The sequence below is a fragment of the Cyprinodon tularosa genome, unplaced genomic scaffold (assembly GCF_016077235.1).
Source record: "Cyprinodon tularosa strain WSP-4 unplaced genomic scaffold, ASM1607723v1 ctg79, whole genome shotgun sequence".
Taxonomy (NCBI): domain Eukaryota; kingdom Metazoa; phylum Chordata; class Actinopteri; order Cyprinodontiformes; family Cyprinodontidae; genus Cyprinodon; species Cyprinodon tularosa.
The window spans coordinates 1,765,730-1,780,180 of NW_024039551.1; the positions used below are offsets into that span (position 1 = coordinate 1,765,730).

A 14,451-nucleotide genomic window follows, 5' to 3' on the forward strand; every position below is an offset into this window, starting at 1 on the left:
ATCTGTCGTAGATTGTCGCTTCTTCTCCGGATGTTGGACTGTCCGTCTATCTCTGTTTTCTGAGGTTCTGTGCAATCTGTAAAATGTCAAAACACAAACACTGATTTAATTTTTACTGGTGGGTTGGTCCGCGTCAGCTGCTCAAAGATTTCTCACTTATTCATTTTTATTTAGAAGGCCTTGCTTAGTCTACTGCGGCCCATTCCGGTTCTGAAATGACCCTGAGAGATGTCGACCCGTATAGCTTTCTCTCACAATTCTGCTTCTCTTTGTCTCTGTTTCTCAGAGTGAATTAGAGCAGAAATTATCTGCTTCCTCCCAGCCTCAGAAACCGTTTAAATTAACTGAAATTGTCTCTTTGAGTACTGTTACCTTCAAACTAAAGATTCTTGAGGGTGATTTAATAATATGAAGATGTTTTCTTCCTTCTTTTTATCCAATAACTCTGTTAAAAGAAAGGATTTTAATTTCAGAGGAACCCCTCAGTTTGTATAAAGCTTAAGTGTTCAAATATTCTCTGTAATTAACCTTCATCTTTCCTCCTGCAGATCCTACTAAAAGTATTCAGCAATCAGCCGCTGTTGTGGACACCCCCCCACACCCAGTTTTAGGTAACCTGGTCGGTCCAGGAGCGTCGATGCTGGGGGGCATCCCTCCCCCGTACCAGCCGGTCAGTGTGAGACACTTGGACTCCCAGTCCAGTTCAGAGGACCCCCAGGATTACCTGTGGCTCGCCAACTGTGAGAGCAAAAAGCCAGAACCCAACAGGTGTGTTTGGGGGGGTGTTGTTCTTCTGTTAGGGCTGCTGCACAGCCTAATAAAATGATTTTTTCCCTCCAGTTTCTAAGACGGATAATATTTTTGTTATCATCTAATGTAACTTAAAACAAAGTTGTGAATTGACAGCTTTTTGTCCAGATTCGATGAAGCCTGTAAACATGTTCCTTCAACGCTCATTTTAGGTCTTTCAGATGAAAAACAAAGCAGAGCAAAAGACGAGGCATCAAGCTGATACCTCAGTTAACAAACTGCAAATTCTGCTTGAATGAAATGATCAGAAAATGACAAAGATTCATGATGAGGATTAAATAAATTTGAAGAAATTTAGAATCTGCTTGATTAAAGCATAGAAAGAATTATTATCCACAGCGGAAAAAAACCTAATCAGATTATTCCACCAATGACAAGGTTCCTTAAAAACACACAGGCGTCAGAAAGTCAAAGAATAAACTCACTTATTTTATTAATAATTATGTTTGCAGTCTTTACTGTTGAGTCTTTAGTGCTTATTGGCAACCAATCAGCTGCTGATAGCCACCTGTTGCCTGGCAACTGCTGTTTTAAGTCACTGTTACTTTAACAGACTTTTGTTTTGTTTGTTTTTATCTCTGTTTGCTTTTTTAACTCTTTGTTCATCTCTTAGCAGCAGAAAAGGGCGTTCTCCTTTCATTTAGCTGACCTGTAGTTTGTCAGCAACAGGTGGGGCAGGGGCAGTACTTTTAAGCGTCTGGACAGAAATGTTCTTAAACCTCAGTAGCATCATTGGCCTTTTTGTCCAGAGAGGAGAGGGTGTATAAATGATGAAGCTCCAGGGGAACCTGTAGTGTTTTAACCTCTCTGCTGCTGTCTGTAGCCCAGCGGAGCCTCGGCCTCCGTTGGGGGGCGGTCAGGAGTATTTGCTCCTGGAGGAGTGTGGGAGCAGGACTCTACCTCCACAGAACAGTCAGTGAGTGTCCAGAAAGCGGACTGGACCCGCCTGCCTGCCTGTGTGGAGTGCTGCAGATGGATGAGATCTAACTCAGTAATAAAACAAGCATGTTTGGACTCCTGCCGGCGCCGTTGCACTGGGCTTTACTGGGTTTGACCAAAGTTACACTAACACGGCAGAAGCAGCTAGATTAGATGTTGATGGATTAAATCTGGGTGGAGTGAAGGTTTGCTGTGACCCTGGGGGGGATGGGGGTGGGGGTTCTGCTCCTCTCATCCACCTGTGTTCTGTCCTCAGAGTTCACGCCGAGTGCTCCAAGTCTACCTCCTCAGAGACGGACCTGAACGACAACCTCCCATCCCACCGCACGCCTACGTCCGCCTCCTCCTTACCCAAACACGCTTCGCACAACGGCTTCTTCCCGCAGCCCCCAGCCTCTGCCCCCTCCTTCTACGACTCTCCTCCGTCCCGTGGCGCCTCCCTCTCCTCTGATGCCGGCATCTACAGCCTCCCTCGCAGCTACTCCCAAGATACCGTGCTGCTCCCCAAGTCGGCCACATCCCCCCCGCCCAACCCAGACGGCGGCGATGCCTCCGAACTTTATGTCTTCAACACGCCTTCCAGAAAGACGTCGTGCGTGGAGACGCAAATGAGAAATCTTTCCATTAGCTACGACATACCACCCACGCCAGGCGCCAACTCGACCTACCAGGTACCCCGCACGCTGTCGTCATCGACGGGTGGCCCGGACAGCGGGGGGGATGTGGTCCCCCCTCCCAGACCGCCTAAGCCGTCGCTCAGCTCCACCCCAGGGCTCCCACCGCCTCCTGCTGAGCGCTCGCCCACGGACACCTACTGCGTGCCGCGCTCGGCCTCGGAGACGGACGGGAACTACTGTGTGCCGACCAGCGCCGGGAACAAGGCGCTACGCAGCAACACCATCGGCACCATGGACAGCTCACACCTCCGTAAAGGTTGGTGCTTCGAAAAGTATTCACACTCCAGAACTTCTCACTTCCAGATTTAAAAAAATGTCTTTTTACTGATACTTTATAACACTGAGCAGCCACCTTCTGCGGGGCGCCGCCCTTTGATCCATTCCTCACTGATACACTGAGGTTATTCCAGAACCCCCACCTGTAGAAGAGCTCCTCTGTGTGTAAAGTTGTGTTAGGTTGACTCAAAGAACGGTGGTGGCAGCATCATGCTGCGGCGCTGCTTAGAGCTCAGACTGAGGTTCACCTTCCTCAACATGAGAGCCGCAGCCAACCTTCATCCTGCTAATAGATTCATCTGTTGATTCTTTTTTGGTTTAATAAAGGGACTGTGGAAGCTGCCTAAATTATTATCCGATACCGAATTTAAAGGAGCTGAAGCTAAAACTACGTCACTGCAGGAGTCCTGGATAGAACAGAGAAGAAAGTGAATTTAAAATGTTTTTAATGCATCATTACTGCTCTGATTGGTTCTCAGCTAACAACTGATCCATAACTGAATTACACAACCATCAGAGTTGTTACAGTATTCATGTTTAATACTCTAGTAGAGGTATACATTCTACTGTTTAAAATTCCTTTTGTAGAAGTTAAGAGTATAAACTCAAGCTTTTTACTCGGGTAAAAGTGTAAAAGTACCAGTTTTAAAACTACTTGGAGTATGAAAGTTAAAGCAATCCTGAAGCTTTAAACCTTAAACTGTACTGCCCTATTAAAGGAACATTTTTCTAAAATTCTGGATGATAACTTCCATATACTTAATTTTCTGAGTTTTATAACTATCGGCAGCAATGTCAAATGTAACTTTGCATTATCTTGAAAAATCTATTTATATAACCATAAAGAAATTGCCTGGATGAATCTAATTATTTTGATGTTTTGTTTTGTTTTAATACAAACAGGCCATAAACAAAATGGCTTAAATGAAACGAAACAAATGAGTTTATTTCTAAAATATAAGGAGTAGAAAGTAGAGATAATTCCAAAAAAAAAAAAAAAAGGAAGGAGTAGAAGTAAAAAGCTGTTTAAAAACACATGTACTCCATTAAAGTCTAGATAGCCAAAATTGCTACTTAGGACATTTTGTCAGTTATTGTGTGATTGATCTGATTAATTGTCTCAGCCCTGCTAACTGTGCTGCCAAGGCGATGGGAGTCTGAGATGGAGGCGCAGTCATCTGTCCACTCCTACATTTAACTGAATATATTTAAATTTGTTCTGCAGAGATTATTTAGAAAAGAATTTTACATTATTCAGAGCCTTCAAACTTTCAGCAAAGCCAGCAGATATGCTCCTAACGGTTATTTCCCCGCAGGGGGTCTGAACACCAACACCTGCAGCACTTCTACGCTTCATTAACCTAATCCTACTAAAGGCTTTGGTCTGGAAACTCCCATAAAGGGTTTTTAAAGTTTGGGGGAGAACGTCCCAAAATATGAGCAAAAGAAAATCTCCAGGGAATTTTGGTGCCCTAAACTCTTATATTTAAAGTTCTGAGAGATCTACCTTCAGTGTTTAGTAATTTACCCATGCTTTGAGATGTTTTAGTAGTTCCCTAAGGGAAGCAAAAAAATACAAAAAAAACAAAGTGCAGTGATCAAATAAGATAATTTATTTAACAAACATCTGAAGCAGGAAAGGAAGTTTTAACATGTAACCAAAACAAATGAGTTAAAAGAAAGGGAAGAAAAACATCTCCTGCCACTCGTTATGCCCCCTTGTGGGGGAAAAAGGAAGTTCTTCCAGAAATCATTTAAACCAAAGATGATCTGCTCCTCACTTATCAGAAACAGGAAGTAGCTCAGATTGATCAGGGTTCACTTTCAGCAGCTGGAGCTGCAGACGTTTCCTCCTTCATCTGCCTGAGCTACAGTTTCATTTCTAAATTAATTCTTGGATTTTGTTTCCTTGATTGGGCAAAAAAGGAACCTATGTGAGAACAAATAAAAACTGCTGGAGTAGGGTGAAAAAATTAACCCACATTTATTGGCAGGAATCTGTCAAATTAATTGCTTTATAGAGATTTTGGGGATATACTATAAATATATCTTTAAAAGTCCTAAATGTTTATAAAAATAGTTTTCCTCCCAGAAAATTTAAACTAAATGGAAATGAGACATTTTCAGTGTAAATCTAAAGCTTATCTCAATAAATTCAGTTGTGTTGGTTCCTACAGAGGTTCTTTCAGCCTCTGCTCTGTCAGCCTGGCGAGGCGTTAAAGTTCTTCACCAGCGTACGCAGTGAGGAAGATGGCGAGAACCAGCTCTAGAGCTCACTGCCAGAGAACCACAGCGTCCTGCACTGTTCCTGACTCTGGGTCAGGATGAAACAGCATGAAAAGTGAAAGCCTGGGATTCTTTCATTGTCATTATGTTCTCAATATTGTTTGAGTTTTCTTAGATGTTTAAAGCTTTTGTAAAATAAAAGTTTAAAATTATTTCTGCTCAGATAAATCCAGATTAAACCAGAGATGTTTGTCTACTTCAGGGACTCTTTTTTTTTTTTATGCAGCTTTTGATTCTTAAAACATTTTGTAAAGGTTAAAAGCTTAAAAAGTTTCCTTCTGCATGAGCCCTGGTGTGTTATTAAAAGCTGTCTCTTTCAATAACACACCAAGGCTCATGCTGTGCTTAACTCTTTATCCTAAGAAGATGTTGTCCACTTTCCTATTTATCTTTTCATGTTTTGCAGACTTTGGATCCCAGGACTTCTATGACATTCCCAGATCATTCCCCTCAGACAAAAGCTGCTCGTTTGACTTCAACGAAAGCTTCAACAGCTACTTTGTAAGTGTCTCCTTTAGCTCTAGCAGATTATCAGACTATGATGGGAAGCAGTCCCTGACAGGGACTCTCCATTGAGGGACGCACGCCCGTTTTCCTGAACCGTGTTCTTGTTTTCTCTTCTCTTCCACAGAAGAGCAAAGGGATGATGCCAGTGAGCAGCCACTCCATGGAGGAGGTGGAGCAGAACTACGTCCCCATGAGCGTTAACTCCCCGTCGCAGCACCACTCGGGCAGTTTGCCAGAGCCGACGCACGATACGAACTATGTTCCCATGACCCCGAGCACCATGGAGTTCTCCTCCCTGGGGAAGCAGGTCCCCCCGCCCGCCCACATGGGCTTCCGCTCCAGCCCAAAGACCCCTCCCCGCCGGCCGGTGCTCAGCGAGTGCCAGCCTCCGCCTGTGGACCGGAACCTGAAGCCGGACCGTAAAGGTGAGCCCTGAGGCTGCGTGCATGCGGCTGTGGTTGGTGTTCTGTTTGTCGTTGCTTTACGTCAGCCTCGCTGTCCACTAACTAACCCTGCAGCAGATAGCTCCTCCTCTCACCTCACAGTCGGGTCATATTGTACTGCAGATGTCTGTAGAATCACGCTGTGTCTGCATGTTTCTGAGCTGGTCAGACGTTTCCACCACATCTTCAGTCACATTTTAACCCTTTAATTCTAGGGAGCTGAACTGGAGCCCAAAACTTTTTACATTTTTTTTGTAACCTTAGATAATAAAAAAAAAAAAAAAAAAATTGGACACAGAAAAAGTAAAACTTAAATTTTTCAGATTCAAGTGTTTTTTTTACAGTGCTGGCTGGCCTGCATGAGGGCGGAGCTTAGATGACATAGAGGCAGACTGGTGACACCTTAGAAAATAACCTGCTTCTCTGATCTAAGTTTATGGTAATCCCGTAGTTTCTGCTGCCATCATTCTGAAGGTTCCTCCGTTTCACCTGCAGACGATGGGAAACGTCCAACAGCGCGGTAATTTCTCAATATCAACATTTTCCCCACAGGACACAAACGACTGGGATCAGAGAAACAGTTTCATTTTTTAAATCAGTCACATAAACACAGAATATTGATGCTCTTTTTTTAAACATTTCCAGGCACGTAAACTGTCGGTCATCATCCACACGCACTGTCATCTAAGCCCCGCCCCCACGGCAAAGCCCAGTAGCTTGAAAATGAAAAAAAAAAAAAAAAATCGTGAATCTAAAAAGTAGTTTTAAAATTTTCTTATTTTTTGCAATGTTTTATTGTTTTTAGTTTAAAATAAAAAAAAATTCACTTGGAAAAAAAAGTATTTATAATTATGGGGATAAATCATATAAAGTAAAGTCCCACTATTTCTGCTTTTTTATGTTGTAAAGTTAGATCATGCTTCTAATATATGAATCATAAGAATGCAGGCAAAGGATAATTTAATAAAAAGTAAAAAAAAAAAAGGCTGTTAAACAAACTTTATGGCCCCATTTTAGTCCCCCTCCCCCCAAATAACACCATGAAGGGACCAAAGCCTGGAAAGATCTCCTCCATCCTCCTTTGTTCCATCATTTCAATGCAGCCCTTTGATTAGAGACCTGATGGCGAAGCGGTTTCTTTAGTCGGAAGCCGCCAAGGAGAAGCAGCCAGGGGAGAACATCACACAGACCCAATCAAATACATGGCAGGAGATGTCAGGGCAGAACATTAGCCTGCTTCTTCCCGACTAACACGACCCAATTAGGACTTCCTCTTTCCTCATATCCCCACAGCCCAAAACTCTGACATGTGACACGGTTAAAGGAATAAGAGGAAAAAAAAAATTAAAACTTCAGATTGAAGCAAAGCTGAATTTAAGACTCAGTGTTAAATTTGTTTAAGATTTAAACAAAGGGAAAATATGAATTTTGCTCTGGTCTTATTTCTCTGCTGATTCCAGAAAGGATCATCTACATCTACATTTTAATATTTCTATGCATATATGAGACATGAGGCCAAACCCAGCACAACTTCCTCCTAATTGTACCTTTAGTCTCTTAATTTATCTATCAGTTCTGCTCATCATCAGTGAACTTCATCCTCTGAGGATTCATCAGATGCTCTGAAGACCCCAACCATTTTGATCCAGCTCCATTTAACATATTTGACTTTCTGGCACGTTTGCGGTTGGAGTGTTTCTGTGACTTCCTCCTGGTTTCCTGACTTTACATTTGTGTTCTTCTTCTGTTCCTCCTCTTCACCATGACCTGGTTTTTAAATGTTTTCTTCCACACCGACCGTGCATGCACAGCCGTGATGTCAGTCTTTGTGTGGGAAGCCGTGCTGCATGGAGTGTGGTGCATGTTGGGCAGTTTGGTCCCCGCTGTTGTCATGACGATCACTCTCTTGATTTGTGCTGCTGATGGAAGAATCGAAGGTGACTGGTATTGGTGAGGGCGCAGCTTCGCTGTGCAACAGAGCGGTGTGGTTTGCTTTGCATGGCAGAGCAGAACGGCTCCTACTTTAGGCTTGAAATGTTGTGATCACCTTTTATTTTATAATAAGCAAAGTTTTCTTTCACCAATCAGGTCAAAGTCCTAAAATAATAAGAGCAAAGGTTGTCGGTTTAGAGCGAACCGACTCTCAAACCGTAGGTGAATTCCCGAGGGGACGACGCAAGGGTACGTACACCCCCCACTGCTTCTGTGTATCTGAAACCTCTTTGCACACAACACTTCATCTGGACCCTTTGCATGCCTTAATTGGGAATCTTCCTTCTTATGTTGCAGGGCTTTGATTAAAACAAATGTCAAATTGATCCAACTAATCCAGTCTGACTGAAAATGTTTGCAGGAAATGCTGGGAATGTGGCCTTCATGCACTTTGGATCCACACAATACTCCCCAACACTAACAGTGTGTCTGAAATGCAATCAGATGAAATACTAACATATTTCCAAACTTTCTTATCATCCATTAATGTTTGTAATGCGGCACATGGCTGCTGCACAGCACATTAGGAGATAACAGCAAACACCTTCATGCCTTTGGAAAGACCACATGACTTTTCAGGAAATTGAAAGGATACAATCTGAGGAACGGAGCCGAGCATGACCCGTTCTCTACGTGTTTATATTCCATTGATTTAATGTATGAAGACAACAGATAATCGGAATTAGACATAATTTAATAATCCCAGAGGAAAATAAGAGTCTGCCTGTCCTTTCTCTCTGAACTTCCCACCATTGTTAGATGGCACAGAGAGCCAAACAAATCATGACAGAAAGAATATTTTAGTGCAAAGATTGATGTTTATAAGGAATTGCAGGGGACCAGCCAAGAGCCCATCAAGGAAAGAGAGGAGATGTAGAATGGCTCCTACTTGAACGTAGACGAGGGTTAAGTCCTCCCAGTAAACCACAACCCTTTGCCCTCATAGTGTTTACTTTGTCCTTTTTTAACCTGTGGATTCCCGGACGCCATCAGCAGACATAAACATTGTGGTACAGCGTCTCCATCTGCTGGCAGGACTAACTCACCGATCCATCATCTTGGCAGCTTCTTAAACGTTCATCATGTATCCTGAGAGCCACTCCCGTTTTCTCTCTCTATTTTTCTTTTGTTTTTTTCAGATGTAATCTTGGACTTTTCCTCTTTCTTTCCAGATCTTTGGTTGGGAACTTAAATCCTTGTTTGCTCATAGATTAGCAATGTCGTATCTCCGATTACCTGGTCTAGTTACAGGGAATACTGTAGTTAGCTTAAGTATTCACACCCCTTAAACTTTTCCCACTTAGTCACATTACAACCATAGACATTGATATATTGTTGTTATTTTGATGTGACCAACAGAAAGTGGTATGGGATTGTGAAGTAGGAAATAAAGAATTCCACCCCCACCTGAGACAGTACTTCCTCAAACCACCTGTTGTCGCAATTCCAGCTTTAATTATTTTAGTGTTTATCTCTACCCAGCTTTGAAAATCCGGAGACTGACACTTCTGGCCCATTCTTCTTTGCCAAACAGCTCCAGCTCAGTTAGATTAGATGGAGAGCATTGATGAACAGCAGTTGTCTGGATCAGGTTTAGGTCTGGACTTTTACTTTGACTGGCCACTGTATCCCTGGCTTTATGTTTATCGTTATTGTCTTGGTTGAAGATGAATTTCAGGCTCCAACAGCATTTCTTCATGTTTTTAACTCTATCCATCCTCCCATTAACTCTAACCATCTTCTCTCTTCCTGCTGAAGAGAAGCAACCCCAAACAATGATGCTGCCACTACCATATCTGACAGTGGATACTGTGTAGAGTGATTTTCCTCCACTTTCCAGAATGGCTTCTGGCAAACTGAAAAAGCTAATTCTGATGGTTTTCTTTCAAGACTTTCCAAGACCAATAGTTGTCCTTTGGTCAGATTCCCCTCTTAAGCTGTGAATCTCTGCAGGCAGCCTCTTTGACCTGTGCTCTCTTTGTTCGGCCGGTAGGTTTAGGAGGGCGCCCTTGTCTTGGTAGCTTTAAAGGGGGTCCATCCTTTTTCCATTTTATGGATGATGGATTGAACAGAGCTCAGTGACATGTTCAGATCCTGGGAAATCTTAATAGCCTAATCCTTATTAGAACTTCTCCACAGCTTTATTCTGTTTGCTGTGTTCTTGAACTTCATGGTGCTGTTTGCTCGCCAGACTTCTCTTAGCTTCTAAGGGCATCACAGAGCAGCTGGATTATACTGAGATTAGATCACACACAGGTGGGCTCTATTCAGGTATTAGCAATCATCAGGCAACCACTGAAGGCATTTGGTTGCCCTAAGAGAAAAGGAGGCTGAAAACCTTTGCACACTGCACTAAAAATGTATGAAATCATTCATGTCGCTTTTACTCCACCTTGTATACCACTATGTTTGTCTTCAACGTACGATTCTAATGAAATATGTTTGTGGTTGTAATTTGACAAAATGTGGAAAAGTTCAAGGGGTATGAATACTTCAAGCCACCATACCGTAGACTTCCTAGGTTTACTGACAAATGGACCAAAGGTATAAGACACAGAAATGTCACACAATAAGGAAACAAGTTTATTATTCAAATAACTCATTTCTATGAAGTGCATTAGGTTTAATTTCTTATTGAACGTCAACCCAAAACATTAGTGACGTGAACTTAAAATCAGCATCTCTGCTCTTTCCTTTTTCTCTCGGTCCCATTTCCTGTCTGCGTACATTCAAAAATAATCATTATATATATATATATATATATATATATATATATATATATATATATATATATATATATATATATATATTTTTTTTTTTAGGAATCTCTTCCTACGATTGTGAAATCTGCCTCCTGACCCCTGATCTAAAGGACCGAAAATACTACTTGCAACAAACCATGCCCCCAAAAGATTGCATCTATGCATCTTTTATGGTTGCATATTATTAGATGTAGAATAGGTGGTCGTTATGACGACAGCAGATGGATTTACTGCAGCCTTAGCTCTGATGAGCAGTTATTAGTTGGTTATTGCAGGTTTTTGTTGGTCCAGTTAAACACCAGCAGGTGATTCGTCTATAGATGAATGCTTTGTTTCACTGTTGAGGTGAAATGAGGAGTTTATTCTGACGGCTCCATGGGTTCTGTCTCTAATGTAGGGAAACCGGCACCGTTGGAGATCATACCCCTTCCGGAGTGGGAGGAGCCCTGCACACCTGTCCGCTCACCGGTCACACGCTCATTCGCCAGAGAGTGAGTATCTGACTTGCTGGACGCTCCTGTCATAGTTCTCCGTTCCACTAACGTCAAAGAGCACGTTCTCACCGCTCGCTCTCCTCTGCCTGGTTCCTCACCACAAGATCTAAACAGTTTCTCATCAGAACCTGTTGGAACTGGCTCCAGATACGGTTCCAGTCTGGCTCCAGAACTTTATCCCTGACAAAACAGTTGGTGAGTGATTCGACCATCTGGATGCTGTGAACTAAAAACCTTAAGGATGCACATATAATCCACAGCCACAAATTCAAATGACATCATTATCATCAGAGAATACCTCCAGGACTGTAGCTCACTGCAAAAACCGATGTTAAAATAAGTCTAATATTCTTTATTTTTATGCATATTTGGCCTCAATTTATAAATCTGATGAGTTGCCCCTGGAAGGAATATATAAACATAAATCCTCTTCTTCAATTTGAAAACTGTCTTTCCCAACTGCTCAAAACAAGCAAAGAGATATTTCTAGAAGAATTACTGACTTCGATTTCAGTTTTTTGCAGTGTTGATGATTTTCACGGTTGAAGCAGAGCCTGGTGAGAACGTGGCCTTTTTAGTGAATCACTGAAGAAGTACATGCTAACTCTTCATGCATTAGCATAGTCACTGTCTGAGCGAAGTGGACCTGCTGCTAGAAGCGGGTTATGGACCGGCTGCTGTTTCTGTCTCTGCCTCTGTAAACGTTGTGAATGCTGCTCAGTCCCTCTAGGTTCCCAATGCCGGCGAGACCCCCGTCAGTGCATAGCACGGCCTCCAGCACTGACTCCGAGGACTTTGCAGAGAACTATGTAGAAATGGATCCTAATATACCCACAGATGAACCAGTATGTAACACACAACCACTCTGATGAAAACCAAAATCATTACAGTTTTTGCTTTGAATTAAGTTAATGACCAAATTGTAATTTTTTAGCTTTTATTGTCTGTTTAAAGGAGTAAAGAGTTTATAACATATGCAGGGATATTTTTCATAAAAGCCTCTGAAAGTTTAAATATGGCCGTGAAATAGGAACAAGTAAAAAAAATAAAGATAATTTCTGCTGCTACTTGGGGATCAGGTAGTGACTCTTACAGATGGACTCCTCGGCACTTTGACTCCTTTCTTTGCAGTTTCTTCCTCTTTCTTTCCTCTCTGTCTTTATTTGATTTCCCTTTTCTTTACAGGTGTTGTTTTATTTCCCAGTTCAAGTAATCACCCACTCTGAACATTATGACCGCCTGGTTTGGACATAAAGTAGCAGAACTGGAAGCTGCAGAAAGAAACTAGTTATTGTAAGGAGGAAAATCTAAAAAGTGTGGTGTGTTTGTTTTCAGACCCTTGACTTCAAACCATGTAAAGCTACTTCAGGCTTTATGAGTCTTTTCAAGTTGTTCTTTGTAAACCTTGAAACTGATTCTAGACTTTGACTAGGCTGTTGCTCTTTAGGGTCGCTGTGGTGCTGGGAGGTGAACCTCTGGCCCAGTTTAACTATCCCTCACCAGTTTGACCTGGTAGGGAGGTGTTGTCACCTCCACAGGCCAGACGTTCTCCATCTCTCTCATTTGGACTCACTATGACCTTCTTGGACCGATAGGTTGATGGTCCAACCTGAGTGGCTGGCCTTTGCAGCTCCTCCAGAGTTTCTATGATCTCTTAAAGGGGAACAACGATTTTTTTTTTTTTTTTACATTGGGCCCTTGATTTTACGTTATTACATCATGTTCTACTCACCCATATGAGTTTTGTGTCATTTGGAGCCGTTCTGAAGATATTCCGTTAGGTTATATCCAAGTAACGTCTTCCTATGAGCAACGAGTTGAAGGCACAAACTAAACTGTTCATAATTTATCATTTATGGTACGGCAGCATTCATAACATGTAGGCGAATCACTGTACCCCAGACATCCGCGGTTTATATTTATGTTTTAAAAACAAAGCGGCGCTTGTATGACGTCATCCACGTGTGCCGGCTACCATTCCTTCATCCTGTCCGCTGAATTGCTGCTAGTTTTACTCACAACCTGGAAGATGTCTAGTGCTACGACCACAGATGATCTCGCTCTCTAAATGGAATTGAACGATTCAGATTAGCTATTCGAATGAATAGAAGGGGTAGAGTGTAGCCGCCTGTGGCCCAGGCTGCCTGTCACAACCCCAGTGCGTGGATGACGTCATCGCTTTGTTTTTAAAACGTATAAATATAAAAAATATAACATCGGATGTTTGGGGGGCAGTGATTCGCCTACATGTTAACATTGCTGGTGTAGCATAAAGAATAAAGTATAAAGAGTTTAGTTTGTGCCTTCAAGTCGATCGCCCATAGGAAGACGTTACTTGAATATAACCTAACGGAATATGTTCAGAACATATGACACAAAACTTATATGGGTGAGTAGAACATGATGTAATAATGTAAAATCAAGGGCCAAATGTGAAAAAAACGGCGTTCCCCTTTAAGGTCTGGTTATACTTCAAAGAAGTGTGTCGCAGTGAGCTTGTTGCAGGTATGGAGCAGATATTTTTGATTTATGCCCAATTTTGAAGCGTGGTCTGCGTTATGTTATTCCACGCCATAACGCAAAGAGGACAATCGCAAACTAGCTGTGGGTCTGGATACGGCCGGGGTGGTGCTGAAGTGGAACAATGCAAGCGGCAGGTTTATGCAATTACAGAGGGACACAAGGGCATAAAAGAGTGGCAATCCAGGTGGGAAAAGGGTCCCAGCGTTTTCCCGCACTACGCATTAACTGCGACTCACACACAAGCGACCTGGTTTCTGAGAATAAATCAGCACTAGACTGCTTCTATGGTGAATTAGAGGTGGGCAGGTGTTCAGCTCTATCCGTCTAGCCGTGACTTGTAGGACATCTGGCTGGAAACCGAGATTCTGTTGCAAACAGGTGACCAGACTCCAATCAGTTTGTCCCCTTCTGAGGTCTGTTGATTATGCCAGCGTTTATTAGGGGACACTGGAGTAAAAGAGGTTGAAGACAAACAAACACCACTTTTTGTTCTGAAGATCTCACAGTTCTGCAGCACTTTGTGATGGTCATAAGCTCCTGATGATGGGAGGTCAGAGTTTAGACACTGAAGGCTCCAGAGGTTTCCAGTGATTCATTCACTGCTCTGGTTTCTGCTTTTCCATTTTCTGCCTGTTCTTGGTTATTAACAGCTGCTGCCCTTTCTCTCTCATCTCTCACATCATTTTTATTCTCCTCTAGTTTCCTCCTCCTGGGCTTCCTCCAACTCCTGCCTTCAACCATT

At 42.5% G+C, this 14,451-nt stretch overlaps 1 protein-coding gene across 10 annotated transcripts in view; it reads left to right on the forward strand.

Annotated features, from left to right (window-relative positions):
- The window catches only part of gab1 (GRB2-associated binding protein 1), a 75,917-nt gene that overhangs the window by 56,585 nt on the left and 4,881 nt on the right, over positions 1–14,451 (forward strand). For 4 of the 10 annotated variants that reach the window (XM_038271117.1, XM_038271118.1, XM_038271123.1 and 1 more), the window contains 8 exons: positions 549–768; positions 1,634–1,726; positions 2,006–2,682; positions 5,395–5,489; positions 5,620–5,920; positions 8,027–8,119; positions 11,090–11,183; positions 11,908–12,031. In XM_038271117.1, coding sequence (XP_038127045.1) covers positions 549–768; positions 1,634–1,726; positions 2,006–2,682; positions 5,395–5,489; positions 5,620–5,920; positions 8,027–8,119; positions 11,090–11,183; positions 11,908–12,031 — 1,697 coding nt within the window. The remainder of the gene's footprint in view (positions 1–548; positions 769–1,633; positions 1,727–2,005; positions 2,683–5,394; positions 5,490–5,619; positions 5,921–8,026; positions 8,120–11,089; positions 11,184–11,907; positions 12,032–14,451) is intronic. The other 6 variants (XM_038271119.1, XM_038271127.1, XM_038271121.1 and 3 more) reach the window with 5 other exon arrangements.